General features: G+C 40.3%; 1 protein-coding gene across 1 annotated transcript; it reads right to left on the reverse strand.

Moving 5' to 3' along the window:
• Window positions 1-1,106: 1,106 nt before the first annotated feature.
• Window positions 1,107-4,595, reverse strand: LOC116255507 (pentatricopeptide repeat-containing protein At3g28660-like). The gene has a single exon (XM_031631356.2). It carries the CDS (start codon window positions 4,355-4,357, stop codon window positions 2,843-2,845), a length of 1,515 nt encoding a protein of 504 aa, XP_031487216.1. The 5' UTR covers window positions 4,358-4,595; the 3' UTR covers window positions 1,107-2,842.
• Window positions 4,596-21,165: the final 16,570 nt, after the last annotated feature.

Genomic DNA, 21,165 nt, shown 5'->3' on the forward strand with positions numbered 1-21,165 from the left:
TTCCTTCTTATGGTCCACTTTACTGCTAGTGTGTGATTTGTACATAAAGGTGTCAAATGATTTTCAAAACATTACAACTTGTTACAAGATTTTTAAGGTCGATATGACGTTGAGGTTACTGATATGATCTTTTGTTTCTTGCAATGTTGGCAATGACGTTGAACTTTGTTCTTCTCTATTCTTGAATGTCACTATTTTTTCTCTTTATAGTTTTTATTCTTTCAATTTCCTTTCTGAGACTCACTGTGCCTCTACTTGGAAATAGATTTTTTCTGTACTTTGTTTCCCACTTTTTTTGGTTGGTTTTCACGAGGAAATGTTTCTTATTATTTATTGTATGTGGCTGTCAAGAGCTTGTATTTCTGTGTCTTTCTACAGCCAATGCCTGTTGCACATTTTTATTCATTTGTTTTTTCCCCTTTCCATTCTTTAATTAATACAACATCAACCAGTTGATGGGCCTCTGTCCACTTCTGATCTCCAAGACTTGCGGTTCAAGAACTTCTACCTATCTACGTGCAGTAGTATCACCAACTTACTAAGAGAACTTAGACCTATATAGGTTCCCATTTGGTTAATGACTACATCAACTTGGTCCATTATGTATGCACCTGACCCACAGCAGTTCCGCGCCTTAACGACATTGTGGCCAGCTGCAACCAGTCCAAGCAACAGTTTTTCTGTTACCAGCACAGTTTCCACCCAAGTAGGAGTACAGTTTTAACTTTTAAGTACCTGACTAATTGTAAGTTAACCATCATTCAATTGAAATCAGTTTGTAAAGACAATACCAAAATCTATTTTTTGGTTCCAAACAAAAACCAGGTTTTCACTATTAAAAACTTGGCTTCTGGCATGCTATCCAAACAGCAAAACTAAGTTTCAAAAACATATTAATCTCAAAACCACGTTTCATCCAACCTGTTTTTTCTAGAGGTGCATCCAACAAGGCCAAAAAGAATTCTGCACGTTCAGCTTTAGCAGATCTGCCGGTCTGATGTTGACTTGAGATGAGTTCCAAACATAAACGTGACGTGCTAAAGGATCGCAGTTAATTCTCAAGTAACAACAGCATGTCGCATGGCCTTGATTGAGCGGTGCATCCCTATCAAAAGAGTAACGGGTCATAATTGTCCGACCATTTTGACAGATAGTGGCAGAAATAATTGAATGGCTTGAAAGCTGGCACCCTCTCTTCTCCAACTAACAACTCAATAGGAGATCACAAAGATATGAAAGAAATCGGATACTCATAAAAGCAACATAAGTATACAATCACCACACGGACATCTGACCACTCAGCAGCTCCAAAACAGATCAACAGGGACCGACCAAAGTAATAACCATCAAACCAAGTTCTCATCAAACCAGTGACACCGACATGGCAGTAAAATCCTCACTGGTGGCGCATGTTGAACAAAGTTTATGAAGGCATGATAGGAACGATTACGGTTCTTTTCTTCGTGATGAGTCAGTTTTCTTCAAGCTGAAGGAGAAAGGGAAGGCAATGCAAATCTCTTTCGAATTTCAAATACCCAGGATTTTGCCAGTTCTTATATTTCATGCTTCTTGTTTCCACTTTCAATGTTTTCAAGCTGGCCCAAGGGCCGTAGCATAGCTGATCGGCCTGAAGGATGTACAGAGAATACCTTTTCAATTCGATTCTCATGGGTGCTACTATACTGGATTGCAAAAAGTGGCAGACACAACATTCAAGTTGAAGGATGTACCGTAGAACCATCCAGTCCTCAAGCAGTCCTAGACCCTTAGAGCAAGGGTGACTTTCGCCTTTCACGCACCACCAATATTTTCAAGCTAGTAGGTAGAAGTTAGGATCATCCATCCATTGTTTTGTCCAAATGCGATGTTCCCCGTGTTGAAAGGAACCCATAACCCCTTTGCTAACTGGTTTTACATTTCAATTATCTTTGCCACCGGGCTCAAATAACTCAGGTCCTGATCCTCATTTTCACTCAAACATGGCATTGCAGGCATCTATGTCCAGAAGAATCATATACCAACATAGCAACTTTTATATAGGACCTGGGTTATACTTTTCCGAGCAGTTCACCTGTCAAACCAATTCCACAATCTGTTGACAGATGGCAGAGAAAGGAAGACAATGCAGTTGTTCATGGTTTACATGGTTGGGAATTCTCATTGCTCCGGCTTCAGTGATGGTAATGGCAATGAAAGTAGACATGGATCCAATGTTGTCAAATGGCTTCAACATCTCTGGCTTGTGCCAGTGCTACATGATTAGTAACAGTAGAACTTTAAGAGTTTGATAACAAACTTTGTCTGCTCAAATATATGCTAGGCACTTATTCCACATTTAGGTAGCAAGGTGACTAATTTAGACTATCCCACCGATATGAAGCCAGTTCACCTTCAGCCTTTAGTTAGTAAGATCATCACACCGAGCCGGTATCAACACATTTAGGTATTCAGTGTCATCATTCTGGTTACACCAGGAGATGTAAGGGAAAAGCAGCTCACCAACAAGGATGCCTGTCTCATGATGACCATTTTACTTCAAACAACCATCAGCTTTGTCCTTCACATGAATCTAAACCAACTTTTGCAGTAACAATTTACGCATTCATCAACTGGAGTTTGTTCGAAGTAAGCAGTGGCTGATTCCTGGCAGTGGAGGAACTTGTTTCCGACCATCTTGGTCGGATATGGTGGGGGTGTGCAACGGACCTCGTCAAGATATTCAGACTGGAGACAAAAATAATGCAACCGCCTCGTCGAATTTGCCCGAAGCAACAATATTCCGGGATGCTATGAGAAAAATGGTAACAATCGAGTTCTGAACGTGTGCTCTCAATGAATGCTACTACTGATGCCACGAGGCACCATAATGTGAGAGGTAACAACTATGGAAGGAATCATTAGCCAAATCATGGTACAAGAGATCCAAAGCTTCATATATCTCACGGCTCAGAGGATGAGATTCATCCCCTGCTACAAACTCTGCCACCATGCCTTCCACCTCAATGAGGCTGCAACCGGGTGTCTTTTTGATACCCACATTACCTATCTTCTTCCTTGCCCTCGCTGCATCCCCGAGCCTCTGAGCGTTGGCATACACGTTAGACAACTGCACGTAAAAGCCATCACCTTCAGGTTCAAGATCGAGAAGTGCAGCCACTGCATGTTCTGCAAGTCCAATGTTTCCATGGCTCCTAGAGGCACTCAGAAGCGAGCCCCAAACAGAAGCAAGCGGCTTCATTGGCATAGAATTTATCAGATCAAGGGCCTCATACAAGCATCCGGCTCGGCATAGAAGATCGACCATGCATCCGTAATGCTCATGTTTTGGAGAAATCCCGTAATTGGTTTGCATAGAATTGAAAATTTTAAATCCCATCTGCCCCAGGCCTGCATGGTTGCAGGCTGAAAGCAATGCAAGAATTGTAATGTCATCTGGAACAATACCTGATCTCTCCATCCTATGGAAACAATGCAGAGCATAGTTTGCTAATCCATGGACAGCGAACCCGCCGATCATGGCAGTCCACGACAGGACATTCCTCTCCTCCATGTGCTCGAACACGCGCACTGCTTCTTCAATGCACCCGCATTTAGCATACATATCGACCAGTGCAGTGTTCATAACCACGTCCAGATTCATCGGATTCTTGTTAATTACGTACTCATGTATCCATCTCCCTTGCTGAAGTGCACCACAGCGCGCACAAGAGGCAATCATCGTGGCAACAGTAAACTCATCAGGCTGCACACCAGAAACCTGCATCTCCTGGAACATCTGCAGAGCTGCCGCACAGTCACCACCTCGGACATGCCCACTCAGGACAACACTCCACAAGACCACATCTCTCTGAGGCATTTCGTCAAACAATTTTCGCGCATCAACCATACACAAACAATCGCAGTACATCCGCAGAATGGAAATCTGAATGTACACATCATGGAGAAGATATCCGCCTTTCACGATGTGGGTATGCATCTGCCTGCCATAGACAGCAGTTGACGGCTCAGAAAAAGCGCCAAGAACAAAAGACAAGGCATAGTGGTCAGCGCCGAGGTCCCGACACATTAACTTGAAGAAGAAGATGGCACCATAAGGATCACGACGCATGGCCATTCCTTTGATGATCGTATTGTATATGAATGGATTTGGGGAGGCAAGCCGGGAAAAGAGAAGGGTGGCGTAACCGACGTCGCCGGAGGGGGAGGTGGCGCAGAATGAGACGATCTTGCTGATGGCATAGATGTTCCGGTGCAGGCCACTGGTTGTGAACAGCGCATGGACGGCCTTGAGTTGCTCCATATTGGCGCATTGGTGGGCGAGAAACATGCACCTTCTCCATAGGGACTGACCCTGCATGCAGCTTCTTGTGTACCTGCAGCACGAAATGGCGATTGACCTCCGCCCTCTGAAGGCGAGGCCGCAGATAGCCGCCGAACTTTTTTAGGTGTTCCGGTTCACTATTTTTCTTTGTCTTTTAAGTACATATAAAACAGAGATATACGCGTTCTTTTCATACCACGCTGCTCATCTCCGGATAGAGCGAACTCCAGTTCGAGTTAAATTTATGATTGAGATATTAAATGAGTCAAGTTTATATTATAAGAACTCCGCGCATCTAAACTCGGTTCTACTCAAACAAATAAGAGATTTTCTATTGCTAAAGTTTTTCTTTATGGGATATTTGGATGCAGAATATGTGCGTCCTTTCTTTAGATCATCTTCTAGATAGCCGTTCATAGTTGAATTAGAAGAAATGAGTAAAAAAAATGAGATACGTTAAGTTAATAAAAGCGATGTAAACAAGTCAAGCTCAAGCTCGATCCTGTGTCTTCGATTTGAGCTCGACCCTATTCGATAGAACTTGAGTTTTTTGAGTTGAGTCGATCTTGAGTTGACCTCGGCTGGTGTATAGCCCTATCCTGAACACGTTAAACTCATAGTTAAAAATGTTCATGCATTTTGATGCTGATATTTTTCTGAGTTTTTTTTTTCAGAAAATGAAATTCTAAAATATATATTAGACATAATTTTGGATTGAGCAAACATGACGTTCACATGTTTTAAGGGACTCGGCCAATCTTTTGAGGGCACATTTCGTTGCAGTGGGCACATAAATGGCTAAGAGTGGTGGTGTAAATATTGGTTATCTTTCTATATCATATATTCAATATTTATGAGCCTATGATATTTTTCATTCTTTGCAGAAACTAGTCAAGGGCTCACTTCCCATTGACCTTGACATCGGCTTATGACAGGGTGAGTTGGAGTTGTCTCGAAAATTCTCTCCTTGAATTCGGCTTCTTGATGGATTTGGTTCAGCGTATAATGGTATGTGTGTCTTCGGTGTCATTTAAAGTGCAGGTGAATGGTACCATAAGATGAGAAGAGGCTTGAAACAAGAAGGCTCCCTTTACCTTGGCCTTCTTGTTGTCAGAATGGAAGTGTTCTCTAGACGTTTCAAAGATTTTGTAAACAGCAAAAATATTAGGGTCCCTAGGCCTCCTCAATTCTTAGGCAATCTTCCTCTCTCTTATCTTTTGCAGATGACTTCCTCGTCTTTTGTAATGCAGATAAGGGTTCGTTGTCTTTGAAGATACTCCTGTTGAATATGAGAAGTAGGTCTCGATTTCTAGTCAACTTTGATTAGTTCAAGGTGAATGTGCATGCTATGTAGGAGCTGATAGGGACAACATAATGGAGTGTTAATAGCCTTCCTGTCATGTATCTGGGCTTACCTCTATTTTCTGGTACCCTCAAATTAGATTGGTGTGAGCAATTAGTGCTGAAGATTGACTAGAAATTGGGAATGTGGAAAGTCCCTCTTGTGTCTTTGGAAGGCAGATTGTGCCTCATCAAGTCTGTGCACATGCAAACTGTTTGGTTCTGGTGTAATGTTTTCAATATCCCTCACTCCATCCTCTACAAAACTAGTTGAGCACACTACAAAAAAAACCACTTTTCACTTGGTCAATAAAACATTTACTGATGTCATGCTTGATGCCAAACAGCGTGTCACTGAAATCTTTTCTAACGTTTTGCAGCACGTCAGTAAATGTCAACCATTACTAACATCAACCACAGCAGCAATCCCTGCCGTATGGCTTAAAAAAGGGTCTATACTGATGATCCATCGTTTCTGAGGGTCTTGTTTCATCAAAAATCACAAGGGCTCATTTTTTCTGATGTTGTACCTGCTTCAGTATACCGACTTATATTGTCATAGTGCCTGGTTTTTTCTGATGTTGTACCTACTTCAGTATACCGACTTATATTGACATAGTGCCTGCATCATTAAATATTTTGGTCAGCAAATGCTTCTTTTTCTAATGCATGAAGACATCAGTAAATGTTCATGTTAATTTTTTATAGCATATTTTGTATTACAACTTTCCAAATTTGGATACATACAAAACAATATATATACATGATAACTATGGACATATGCACAAGTTTTTCTCCAGCTACATCCTTTCATTGGATCGAACATGTTTTCCAATGTGAGTACATCATTTGATTGGATCAAACTTGTTCATCTGAATGGTTATTTGAACAAGCTACACAACAAGGATTGACTAGGCTGGCAAACAGATACATCCGCATGTCAACAAATAATAGTGAAACAAATGCACCCCAATTTGGTGGTTAGAAAATGAAAAAAAATATCAGAAAAGGTTGTGGTTGCCTAAGAACAAACCTCATAGCTATATTAGTTAAATCCAGTTTCTACGTTAACATTGCTCTTCAACTAGCATTAAGAGCATGTATATGAAGAAAGGAGTTGCATAAGGAACATGATCAATAAGTTCATTCACAAAAAGTCCAGAGTATATAAGTAACTACATACAATGTCACCATCAACTTTTGTTGCACCATTAAATTCCCTCATAAAAGCCACGTATCATGAAAATTAGAAATTGCATAGCAAAATAGAGTTTAACTTAAAGGAAAAATAACATACACAACAATGTAAGTGTTCAGTCATAATCAAGTAGGTGTTAAATACCTTCAACAGTACTGAAACTATAAAATATTTAATGAGACTACTAGAGTGCAGACATCAAATTTTCAATGTACTTGATACATTTAAGTTTCAATTATAAAACACCAAAAAAAGAAGATCCAGTGCACATTATCGAATCAAGAGGTGGTCAGACCTTCGTATAAAGAAAAGATATGTCGCAAAACTGACACTATTTAATAGAATAACAAATTAAAGCATGAAAATTATGTATGACTTAACTGCATGAACCTGATGATGCAGCATCCAAGATTTGTTGTAGTTGAGACTTCAAAGTCATCATCTCTTCACCCATCTCCATGATTTTCCCTATTAGAATGGATACTTTGACTGTTAGTTGTTCATTTCATTAGAGAAGCTCAGTTCTGCTTGGACCAGCATTAGAAAAATGTGAGGCACTTAACACCAAGCCCCATGGTGTGAACTCTGCCATATTTATCCTCTCCAATTACTTGAGAAAGAATGTCACAGTTCCAGACTGATCAATCGCTCCCTCAGAAAAGATAGCCATCTTTTCCTAGAGTTGATCCTAACAAACACAAAAAAGTATAACATGTGTACATACATATGACCTTCAACGACACCTACAATGACTTCATTAGTCTCCAGGTTAGAATAATTCTGTTTTTGGCTGGATTGAGTGGCAATGAAAACTTCAGTGCGTGATGGCTCTAGTCCAGCATTTCAAACTGTACAATGAGTTGTAAGCATATCATTTGTTTTACATATAAAACAATGAACACGGACCATGGATAACTCATTGTGGGGGATTTAAATTGCATGAAGCTCTCAGTACACGTAGAATGTTGGTACTGCTGATGTGTACACACTTCAGTATTTATTTCATTGATTTCCTATAATAACCAAATATGTGAATACATATATGCAAGCGATGGCTGCAGCTGCCCTTGCTTGTTGCTAGTTGGCAAACCTCTATTGGGAGAGAAAACTTAGACAGAGAGAGAGAGAGATAGAGAGAGAGAGAGAGGGAGGATAAATGTGAGCCACTAGGATTATTGTGACATAGGTCATGTCAAGAAAATAATAAAGGGGCTAAGGATTGAACATGTACATAATCTTGTATGTTTTTCGTTAATTGAGATGTGATAGTTGCTAAATTTGTAGACGTTGTTTTATATATATAGCTACTTGAAGACCTTATGGGGAGGGAGAACATGGGGGTATGACAAAAGTTCTGGAGGATGCAAAGATTTTGTGTAGAGATATCTAGCTAATATGCATGAACATGTCGATATGAAGCACAACAATCAAGTTCTGTTGCAAGCTAGAAAAGGTTAGTCAGTTCTAAAGCCACCAAAAAAACACTATAGAACAAAAAATACAAGTGCTTTCCACAATAGAAAGGAAGACATTGGTTTAGAGAAGAAATGGAGGAGCGGGAGGAGGGAGACGTCAAGGCACTTCCATAAAATAGGCTGGGGTTTGCACTAGTGTACGACAAGCTTTACTAGCAAAGAGTGTACTCATGTCCTGTTGGGAGCTATAAGATGGAGTACCCCACCAGTAGGAGTAAATGGCAGTGGCTACATTCAACAATCGAAGTCAAATCGACACAGCCCCCTATGCAGACCGATCTCTCTCAAGTTTTTGACATGTCTGCATGCCTGTCTAGTGGATATGTTCTTCACTAGGCAACCCAAATTCACCCTCCTTCATCACCTATGTATGTTCCCTCCTCAACTAAGCCTCATCTCTCAGACGCACAACATGAAGAAATCAATAACTTGAGCAACAACTTGTTACATTTTTTGTAGGAAATAAAGAAATTGATTAAGAATGTAAATGATACACATAGTAATGTTCAAGAAATGCATCGCCGCAATTTAAAGTTTTGTTGCTGGTTTATGAAACAATTGAAGGAAAAGAAATAAATGCAAATTACTTTTGTACTATCAAATTTATTATTTTTTAATATTTGAAGAACTAGTTACCAAAATATTGTCTTTGCTTTATACTTGTCCAAAATGGATTGATCTCATCCTAATTCGAAACAATATACATTGCAATTGAACACATAGTATGGCTCACTCACACTGTTCAAAAATAAAAGGTTTGACACGTGTAGTGACCACATATAGTACCGCACAATGAATCACATCAAAATCAATAGGTTTCACATGTATAGTGGTGTTACACATACTATCACTCAATGATTCGGATAGAAACAAAAGGTTTCATGTGCATAAAAGTGCCATACATAGTATCGTTTAAAGAATCACACCAAAATTAATGGGTTTCATGTTTATAGAGGTGTCACACATAGCATCACCCAATGTATCACATAGTACGTCCATAGAGCATGTTCGCAGATCATTTGTTTTACATGTATATAGAAAAATGATTTGACCAGTACAAGAGTTTTTCAACCAATTTATTTAGGACTGGTTCGTGACATACTTAAGTCAATACATGAGGTTTTGAATTTATTTGTTATCAGTTGTGATAATACCATATGGATTTAAGACTGGTTCATAAAGTTTTCAAATGGTTTATTATATTTTTGCTAGTTTTGAACCATTTTGCATCATTTTATTGAGTCATAATCCAATTTAAGCAGTAAGTCACTTCATAAAGCAAGAATTTGATTTCTTATCTTGTTGAAGTGGTTCATAAGGCACCAAAACAATTTAAAGTATTCACAACCAATTCATGAAACTTCAAGATTTGCTTTGGACCATTTTTTAATCCAGTTTGTATTTAGAAAACTAGTTTCTTTTATTTTATAACTGGTGTTAACACCCCAAATTTTTTCACATCAAAATTGAAGCAATGTCAAAATTTTACAAAAGAATTGTGAAAAATTGTAATTTCAAAGCCAATTTTGAATCTGAAGAACAATTTAGATTCAAATCATGAATTTGACTCGTGATACAAATCCCAAAGCATGATTACGAGTCCAAACTAGATCCAAATTAGGATTTGAAATCCAAATCCAATTACAAATGTCATTTGAAATCCAAATCCAATGACAAATGTCATTTGAAATCCATATTTGATTGCAAAATTTAAATTTTGACTTAAATCTGAGAATTGGATCTGATTCGGTCTAGAATGCTATGTGGGACCCACATGTGGACCCCACCTGGCTTGTGTGGTTACAAGCCCACCCAAGAGGTCACGCACCCCCCTTTTACAAAAATATGTTCCCTCAATTAAATAAAAAAATCATTTTCAAGAGGAAATGAATAAGGGTTCCTAGGAAAAGAGAGAGATTAATCTCTCTCTCTCTTCCCCTTAGTTAAAGAAAAATCAAATTCCAAAAAATCAATAAGTGTTAGAATTACACTCACCTAACCTACTTATTCCAAGTAGGTTTGACTTGGGTGCACCCAAATGTGGTGCCAATTTCAGCTAGGCTCGGTCAACATGAGCTTAACTCAGTCAAAAGCGTAGGTCTGTTCCACGACCAAATTAGTGGAATAAATAGACCTTGACCAAATCAAATCCACTTTGACTAAACTCAATCAAAATAAAATTTAGCTTAAATAAGAACTTTATTAGCTCAAATTCATTCAATTACATCAAACAAAATTAAATTACTCGCAAATGAGCTTTGACTTTAGTCAATTGGTCAACTTTGACCAATCTGGATGATTTTGTCCTTCTATGATCAAACTGAGATTACAGAACCTAAATTGAGATTTTGTGAAAGGCAAATATACATTTGGATTTGTCAAATGCATAAATCAAATATCAAATTGAAATTCAATATTTCAAACTAAAGTTTGATTCAATTGAAATCCATCTTCAATCAAGTTATGGATGAAAATACCCTTTTCGAACCAAATTTGGTAGAATTTCAATTTTATTCAAATTTTAATTGAATTGTCATAATTCAATAACATTTAGAACTTAATGACTAGGTTTTAACCTAACAAGCTTAATTTTAAACAAAGAAACAATAAATAAAATAAAATAAGGCTTAACCCTGTGCAAGGGCATTTTCATCCAAAATTTTGGTCAAAATTGGGCAGTTAGGTCTGAACCAAGGTTGACCACGGCTAGCCCAGCTCACGTAGCTCATGTAAATGAGTTGGGTGTGGTCAACTAGAGCCATTAAACCCCCCAGGCAACCAAGGAGGGGGACGAATTTTTGAAGTCTTCATCAAATTGCTACAGCCAAAGAGCTAGGAAGGAAAAGCCAAGGAGGAGAAGAAAAATTCATCCAAGCCCTCTTCCCCCTCTATCTCATTCTCTTCTTTGTTTTTCTCTATTCTCTCTATCGAGTTTGCTAAGTTAGGGTGCTTAAGTAAACTCTTACTTAGGATTTTTGTGGTGAGAAACTCTCTCTTTCCCACTGTAATTTTCAACAAGCAAGTTACTCTTCTTCTAACTTTTCTAAGCTCGAATCCAAGTTTGGATTCTTGCTTAGGATTGTTTGATTTAGAAAACAAATAAAGAAGAAGACAAACATCAAGACCGCAAGGTAGGTGATTTTAATCCATTTCTCATCTATTTCAGCTTCTTGTTAGTCCATTTTGATGTCCAGCTAGGGGAAAATCCACGAATCAATTGTACATATTAATGCATGATGCATGCATGAATCGGTTTTTCAAAAAATATACCTATGAATGAAGTTTTGAAAAGGGCTCCAAGGCCACATCCCTTTCAAAACAACCAGCTTAAAGTCATTTTGAACTCCCCACCATGAGAGAATCCCATGGTGAGAGAGTGATCTTGCTGTAACATATATGACAAAAAAACCTATTAAGGATCGATGCATTCTCATGAATGTAATCCACCTTTGCAAGGCAAAACTAAGGATGGACCAACTTGAGCATTCGTTCATCTCTTTCTTTTTAAATTCATTTTGTTGCTTATTTAATTCAATTGATCAAAGGTGGTAGGAGAGATTAGAAACAAGTTTTCAATCTTCCCATGTAAAAGAACCCAGCCATGAATTATCATGATTCATGAGTTATGCGGTCTCTTGATAAAATTTCATTTTGAAGAGTCAGGCACACACACATATATATATACACGTGCAATCTCTTGTTAAAAGTCATTTTCCTCTTTTCAAATCATTAGAACACGTTTCTAAATTGGTTTATAAGAAAATGGATCATTTTATTGATTTTCATAGTACCAAGCTATGAAATCACTTTCATTTCATCTATAATTTTCTTTTATTTGCAGCAATCCATACGTAAAGTGTATGGAAGATTGCTGAAATCAGATCATACTTTGCAAGAATTAGCTTGATAATGTCAAAGTTTGCATATTTAAAATGCGAATGTTCAGCCACACAGTGGCTATGCTTTGATGAACAATAAAAAAAATCTAAACCTATTCAACCGGCCTCCTAAAATACTTTTTATGTGCTGCTGATTTCATCTATAAATTTTCAGGCTTTGCTTGAGATTAGTCTTTCTCTTAAAATGTCGTAAAGCTTTAACTTTCATTTTCTCCAAAAAAGAAACCAACCATCTTAAAATCATCCAAAGAAGTTGATGATCCCATTGGTATGAAATCTGAAATTTGAATAGGTTTGAGAAAAGAAAGTCTTCTAAGTATCATGATCGAAACCCAACGTGCATATTTGGCGCAAAGGAAAACATATTATCAAAAGAGCATTCCTCTTGTTGATTTAAATAAAAAAAAATCAAGTTAATTTCCAAAAACTTGTCGATTTTGTCTAAGAAACAAGCTCTCTCTTGGAATCAATGTCTACAATTTTCAGCTATTTAAATAAACACAAAATCTGATTTTTTTAGCTATTTTGAGACAAAAGTGGATGTCATCCACGTCTCCTGTCTATTTTAAAAATTGATTTTGGCATCATTTGTATATTTTTCATCATTTTAATAATTTTATATTAAGTCTCAAACTTATGGACTGCACCTCTAATTCATGTGCTTACTAATATGATAAGCACATTTAGAGAAAGTCCTACATTTTAATTAAAATCAATCTTTATGTGTAAATTGTATGATATGTAATGAATTTTGGTAGATTATGAGAGAGTGAAGCATGAATGTTTCAAATGTATGAATTTTGAGAGATTATGAGAGAGTGAATGATGAATGTAGACTTTCTCTATGAGAGAGTGAAGGATGAATTTTGAGAGATTATGAGAGAGTGAAGCATAAATGTTTCAAATGTATGAATTTTGATAGATTATGAGAGAGTGAAGGATGAATGAAGAATTTTGATTTCACACATTCACACTCACTTAAAGTCAATAGCACCACATGCACTTTCTCAAGAAATTAAGTGATCCAAATTTAAGTTGTAAAAGGTAGCCAAGTCACATTGCAACAAGAATTTATAAACTTCACTTAACTTCCAAAGAAAAACACAAGCAATGCATTCATAATCTTGGCCAAAATATGTTTAGAAAACAACACGTTTTCTAACAATTTGGAACCTATGTTTCATCAAAAGAGTGAACTCTACCTAATCAAATCCCAAGTTTCTAATATCTTAGACCAAATCACATGATTTGGCAAAAGCGAATTCAAAATCAATTTTGCTTGCTAAGGTAACTTAGCCATTTTCCTAAAAATTGATCATAAGATGATCACAATCTCAACCCAAAAATCATATTGAGTTCACAACAAAGAACTCAATTTCAAACTTCAAAATCCCCAATTAAAACCGCTTTCAAGAATCGTGGATTTCAAAACAAATGACAAAACAAAGGTTTTGAAAACCATCCAATCTTCAAACAACTTTTCAAATCATTTTCTAAGGAATTTATTTTCAAAAACAAGTCACTTATTCAAGATGAACTTTGATTTTTAAATCCAAAACCTCAATGCACGAGCATATAGGATTTGCATCAATAACTCGTACATGATCCAAATGATTCTTAGTCATTGGCCCAATTACCCTTGTTAAAGGTGACAGGAATGGTTGGACCTCATACTGATGGGCAGATCCCTTTCTCTTGAAAAGTTTTCTCACAACCAATTTAAAAAGAATTTTTGCTGATTCGACATCCCCAAGGATGGGGTGGGGTGTGAACAACTGGTTATTTGCTTATCACACAAAAAACCACATGAAAATCAAAGGGCTTGACATATCGCACATTATGCTGCACAAAGATCCACATAAAAATCAATGGTTTTGGCATGTATATTGGTGTCACACATAATATCACACAGACAATCACACTATACGTTGCAATTTGTATGATTCATTATATCACACACTATGGTTAATTTCTTCATATTCATATTTGCTTTTTCTCACGCTGGCTGTCTGATTTCTTTTTTTTTATACATTTCCACTTCTGATGGTTTCTTGTGCACCTTTAATTTTATGTAGACTACTATATCCAAACACATCCACTTTCAAAAATTTGATACATCCTTCTGCTTAGAGACAACACTCCATTTTAAGGATGATCTTGGCTGTGAACTGATATCTTAATTAAAATTCTTACATAATCAAATATCAGTCCTTACCATTGTAGATTGTCTCAACACGCTTAATGACCAATATACCAGAATCATAACCATTGTTTTGTCATGGTGCTTTAGTCCTATGAAGAAATCATTAGGATCGCATCACATGTTGAACAATAATACACCCTCCAAGTCTTCATGTGCACCAAGTCAACATGTACACTTTCATATATGTTTATCAAATTGTAATACAACATAACACTATTTGGAAGATCGAGCACATACAATACCCAATTGTGGCACTCTTTTCACAAGGTAGGGAGAACGATCTGTAGAAAATAAAGTAAAATGATGTTAAATTGAACGTTTACAAAGTTTAGTTGTCATACTGTTCAATCACTTGAACACAGACAACATCCAATGACATGAGTAACATGGAATCATCCTTTTAACCCCTGAAAAACCAAAACCAAAGGCCAAATAGCTTGGTAGAAAACTATAACAGATGATAGATATATGATTCGACTAGCTTTGTGAAAAATGATTGGACAACTCGATAGAGTACAAAGTCACAAGCCTCATACCATGATGAATGAACTGAGTAAGCAATGTTTATCATTCTCCTATGATTGTTGCATCAAATCTACTGCTTCATGCACAACTTTTAAGAATATTTAAGATCATATAAATGATTGAACCAAGTAGTATCTAAAGTATTTGAAGATAAACATTTATGAGAGTGCGTATGAAATTACTAATCCATTTACTTACTAAGCCATTTACTTTGGCTTAGTACATCTACAATTTGTTGTATCTAATTTCTTAACAAATTCTTATCAGTTCTTTTTTTTTGTTTTGAATTAATGGCAGTCAGTTTCACCATGCAACCAACAGGAGAACCAACTTCGTTTATCCACCATAGAGATTGACTTTATTAAACATTCTCTATGACATTAATTATGAATAGCATAAAATGCAACATTGTGAAATTCAAAACTACCCCACTTTGCCTTCATGGCGGTGTTCTATGGAAGAATGGGAGTGAATCCTAAATCTGTAGTGTGTAATTGCCAAACAAATTATATGCAAACATACTATGTGGATGTAGAAAGAAGCTATGTTTCAAATTAATGGTAGTTGTTACAGGGACAAATTTTTTTTCGAAGTCCTTCACCTGCACGGCTAAGTCTTTCACTCTCAGACGTACTAGCCTATCACCACCCATATGAGAATATAAGGAACAAAGGGACACACCAGGATCTACCTCAACTCGAGGACTTGGTCTTTCTTAAAGGCAACACTTTACAAAGACTCAAAGCATACAAGAAGCAACCTACACTATGCGTCGCTCTGGGTCAGTTTAAGCACTCAGCTAGAGAATTCGAATTTCAAACACTAGGTGGCAACAAAATCCCGCCGACATTCAAATTTAAACTCAAGGCTCCATGGCCATCCCATGGAAGTTCAAATTCAAACTAAGGCGCCATGGCCAGCCTACCGAAGTTCAAATGTGGCGACATGCCTCAAGCACCCGTCGGCCACCTGTCCCACAACTGTTGGCGCTCGCGGCAACGATTGGCCATGGGCACTGCTGCCCGTGAGCCATCTGTGTAGTAGAACCGTCGCTTGGCACGTTCCCCCGGCCTACAACTACTAGGCGCGGCCTGGCACCATTGCCTGCTGCCATCTAGCAATATTCGTTCCGTCCAAGGCACCTCATTCGAATTGCCTTCATCTGATGCTACCATTTGTCTCATCTGTCCATCTATAGTTGCCACACGTCCAGGGGCGCACGGCCTATGAAGGGCACCAACCAAAGAAGAAAAGTGCCAGCTTGATTCGAGAAGAAGAAGAGTGCCAGGCCAAAAAGGGCCATCTGGGAGAGGCTAACACCAAACAACAGGACCCGACTGTTAACTGTGAAGCTAGGTTCTCACCTATAGCCCAGATCAAGTCCACCGCAAGCGGCCTAGAGCAGACAGACAGAAACAACATCATGCAGCCGAAGGTTGGCCACAATGGTAGGCACTCAAGTAAGGGTGCAGACAACAACCATCAGGTAGGCCAAACACAAAGCAACAACCCTAGTCGAGCAGAGGCCAGGCACACAAGCGAAGGGCCAGGCAGCCACAACAGTACTGACCAAATAGAGGCGGCCAGAGGCACGACATAGGACAAAGAAGCTAACACCAGACCAGCAAGGTCAGTGGCCGACTAAATGCGGCAGCAAAGGATAGAGCACAGACAGTTTGAAGACCAGACCTAGTTGAGCCAGTGGAACCCAAACCGAGGTCGAGTCCAAACCTGAGTCCATCGTGGTAGTTAGGATCGAGTCTAGATAGGTTAGAATAGAATCCAAGACTTTGTCATTCTATCTCAGTTTTGCTTTATATTTGCGTCACTGAGTCGAGTCTTAATTCAGTTAGCCTCTCGGTTCATTAGTAGAACCAGTTTGTGTTTAGTATTTAAATCATCTTGTAAGCCATTTTCGGCATTATTAAAGTTGAATAGAATTTTGGTTGAAGTCTGCTGCCTCTCTCTCCCTGCCCTTGAGGTGGTGTAACCAAAGCTTCCAGCCCGTGGTTCTGGCCGGAGTGAAGAAAGGAAGACCCGAACGTGGAGGTGGCCGGAAAACCACCATTGACACTGTCGTCCTACGCCATTTCCCCGAAGCATTGCAATCTCTCCATAGTGCAGCCTCCCTTGAACACGAAGGGCGGTTTGAGGCCGGTAGAGTAGACGAGAAGGTTTGGAGAAGATTAGGTCGTGGTTTGGTTCTGCCCGACTAGTACCCAAGCATCGATAAATCCGGTGGAAAAAAGCAAGGTTGTTACTGTATTCTTTCTGTAGTTCCATTCCCCTTCTAGCCATAAAAGTCTTTCCTAGTAGGTTGTTCTCTCCCTGGGCATATCGGGAGGACGACAGTTGGAAAGGTCGGCCGGAGTTGGGCCTTAGACGAAGTAGAAGTCTGCCCTAATAGGCTGTTCTCTCTTCGGGCACATCGGGAAGAAAACAGTCGGAAAGGTGGGCCGGAGCAATGTCCATGCGAGTCAGCTCAATTCGGTCTGAGAAGGTGGCTTTCCCCTTGTAGAATCCAGGGAGATTGTTGCTGGAACGGTCGAGCTAAGCCCCGGCTTAGCTTGTTCCCTTGCTGAGAAAAGCCGAGAGGTTTTAGTGGTTTGTACTGGTAGACAGGTGGCGGCAACTATCGGGATTGAACGGTGAATTGAAGCAAAAGCCAGTCACGGTGCCAACGTAGCGGAATCTCCACCAAAGTTAGGCGTTGTGCTAAGGAGACAACCGAGACAAGCTCGGCCAAGATTGCCCAGATACAAGCTAAACATCGGGCCAAGTCGCAGTCAAGTCCGACTACGGACGATGACATAGACAGCGTGATCGGAATCGCTCATTTGGTGGCTGAAATTTTGGTCGCTGCACATTTTCCGACGACTCATCGGGATCTCCTGCCAATTCTCGAATCTGCCCATTGTCATCGATTTCATCATCAAGTGGGAGCCAAAGTCGATAAGGGTAAAAACATCATTTGGAGTGGGATTTAAGCCAACTCGAGACCGAAGCTCATTAACTCCCATGCGACCCTTGGAGTTTCCTGCGTGAAGACCCGAGGCATTAAAGGATCAAGCCTTTAATCCTCGCCCTCCATTCCACCATGTGTCAGCATCCTAGGGCCCAAGCCCTTCGTGACTCCTAGGCAAATTCAGTGGAGTCAACCCCCTCACCCTGTCCTCCACCTGCATTCAAGGTAAGTGCAATAACTCACCTCGCAAGCCTCCCCTTCTCTTCGTAATCCCTCCTCAGTCTTAAATCCTATCTTGTCCACTCCTCGTGACTAGCCTATAGCCTTAACTCCCTTCCTCGAAACCCTTTCCTTCCCCTTCGTAACCCGCCATTAGCCTTAACTCTTCTCGAGAATCCTTCCTCCCTCAGACTTGCCTAAGTCCTTAACCATTCCTCATTCCCTAGTGGAGGCCATAACCCCCCCCCCCCCCCCCCCCAATCTTCATCATAACCCCACACTTAGCATTAACTAGACATTAAGCCTTGTCCAACCCGTGACTAACCCCCTTAACCTAGGTCCGAGTCACCTAGACTAGCCTACCTGACCTACCTCACACACTCTATCTAACCCTTAGCCATGAGTGCCTTGGCCTTTCTAGCCTCCTCCATCCTGCTCAACCATGAGCTAATCTAGAATAAGAAGGCCAGGGAACACCCTTTACCTTAGCACTTACATTCCATCCCCGAGCTCACTCCATCCCGAGCTTGGTTTCCTTTGCCTTGGGCATTCCGTAGCTAGGCCTTTCCCCAAGGCAACCTGTATCCATCAGCGTTACCACCATCCATCCATCATCCTCAGCTAGGCGAGCCGAGGATTTCGCGGTAGCAACAACGTCCTCAGCCAGGCGGGCCGAGCCCCTTGCGGCACATCATCACCCTCGGCCAGGCGGGCCGAGCTCCATCCCATCTTCCACATAGCAGGTGCCATGTTCTCTAGTCACTTCCGCACCTCTTCACCATTCATTGTCGGAGACCGACACTCATAGGTCAGTAGTCTTCGTTTTTGTAAGCTTTTTTTGGAGTCAATAGAGTCGTGAGAGGATCCAATATCCCTCATAGTTGTGTTAGCCTACCCTCTTACTTTCTTGTAGTAGGATTTAATCGGGATTGGGGTTACCTTACCTGTAACCTTGTCCTAGGGAAGTGTCAAGCCGGGGTTCTTGTTCGGCAGGGATTATCTTGTGTTAGGATTCTTTTAGTTTAGATATCAGTCTCTAGCTACCCCGAGTGATCTTGGGATAGGAATCTGCTTAGGGCAGCGATTTCAGTGGCTCTAGGGTTTGGGTTCCCGATAGTTGGTATCAAAGCCAAATTGGGTTCAACCTATGAACTGTCAGTTTTCTGTAGTTCAGTCAACTTGAACCAATTGATACCAACCCGACAATTGGTATCAGAGCCAAATTGGGTGTGGCCTACAGTGAAGTTTTTTATTTAGTAGAAGTTTCAGCAGTATTTTGTAGTGTGTCAGTTTTAAATTTCGGTTAGTAAGGATAAGTTTTTTAGTTTTGTGTGGCCAACAAGATGTCTTCATAGGAAGAAGAAGCCTCGGATGGCGAACCTATTGCGGCTATGAGTCTGATGACAACAGGTCATATGGGGAATATGAGCAATATTCCGATGATGAAACCCAAAGCCAGTTCAATGAAGAATATTCGGAGGCTTCAGACATGGTGAACCGATATGTGGTCTATGACGAAGACTCGGCGAGCAGCTCCCAAGAGGAGCCCGAAGAAGAGTTGGATGAAGAGGACGATACTGACAGCGAGGAACAACCCTCAGAAGGACAAGCAGATGACGACTCTCATCCAAGCTCCATGGGAATATGGTCTAGATCGGCTGAGAGTCATGAGACCTACAACTACTTCCAACCTAGATGTGCATAGAGGAAAGGTGGGTATGAGTACCACCACAAGAGCACATATTCGAACAGGAGCTACAGTCCATGTGATCACCAAAATCACCATACTGAACTTCTGGAATGGAGTTTAGTTTTTTGCACCTATGAGGAGGGCCAACTCATGTTCAAATGGGTCCTATGGCAAGGACAAGAATTGACCGAAGGCTCTCAATGGAAGCACGAGCGTGGAGGCTCAAATCCTGAATGTGAGATGCATATCCAAAACTTGGGCTTGGCCCACAGAATCATGCCCTGTTCATCACCAATGTCACCCAAGCAAGAAAGCTGAGTGTAGCCGGATTGGTACTGAAGCCTCAACAAATCATGTGGATCTGCCCGAAGGAGGCCATAAAGGCCGGGAGTTGGGAATACCATTACTCCTTGGTAGTTGAACCATCTTAGCCAGACCCCTTGGTGAGAAATAGCCGAAGGCCAAAGGGAAGATGGCGGGCAAGAGTCCAGCTCGAGGACCTAGCCCGAAGCATCCTTACACCTTCAAGCAAGGCGTAGCAGGTGAGGTATCCCCCACCAACTGTGCTTGACATCCCTGTCGAGGCCAAGTATTGTTGCACTTGTCTTCAAACTACGAAAGGTTGGCATCTCTTTCCCAGCTGTCCTCACTCTCTGGCCGGCCTTTTCACCTTATTAGAAACTCACGGTAGTAGCTGGCTTGCTGTGGCCCTTAAGCCGGTGGCCTAAAATTTGTGTGACTTCTTTCTCAAACTGCACACTCACACTAGACGGTGCGCTAGTGGAGACAAACCTAGCCGGGTCCTCTTTGTCCGTGTAAAAAGGTTTGAGAAAACTCACATGGAACATAGAGTGTGACTTGATCCTTGTGGGCAGCTCCAACTTATAGGCTAAGTTCTCAACCTTTCTTAGCACTTTGAAAGGGCCATCGTACCTTGAAACTAGGCCACGATGGACCACCTTGCTACTCACCTTCTTCCAAATCTGAGGAGTTAGCTTCAGCAAAACTAAGTCTCCTTCCTTGAACTTCAAATGTTGTCGTCTCCTATTGGCTGCCTTCTTCATTCGTTTTATGGCTTTGGCTAAGCAATCTCAAGCTTCTGTAATTGCCTCTTCCCCGAACTTAACACACTTAAGTCCGTTGGAGTGATGGGCTGTTGGCCCAACACAACTTCGAAGGGGCTCTTTTATATGGTACTTGTCCTCTACAAGTTGTAGCAAAACTGCGCCAAGTCCAGCAGGTTCACCCAATTTTTCTACTTTGCAGTCACATAGTGCCGCAAATACTTCTCCAAAATGCAATTTATTTGTTTGGTTTGGCCATCGCTTT

The sequence above is a fragment of the Nymphaea colorata genome, chromosome 6 (genome assembly GCF_008831285.2).
Source record: "Nymphaea colorata isolate Beijing-Zhang1983 chromosome 6, ASM883128v2, whole genome shotgun sequence".
In the NCBI taxonomy this organism is placed as follows: domain Eukaryota; kingdom Viridiplantae; phylum Streptophyta; class Magnoliopsida; order Nymphaeales; family Nymphaeaceae; genus Nymphaea; species Nymphaea colorata.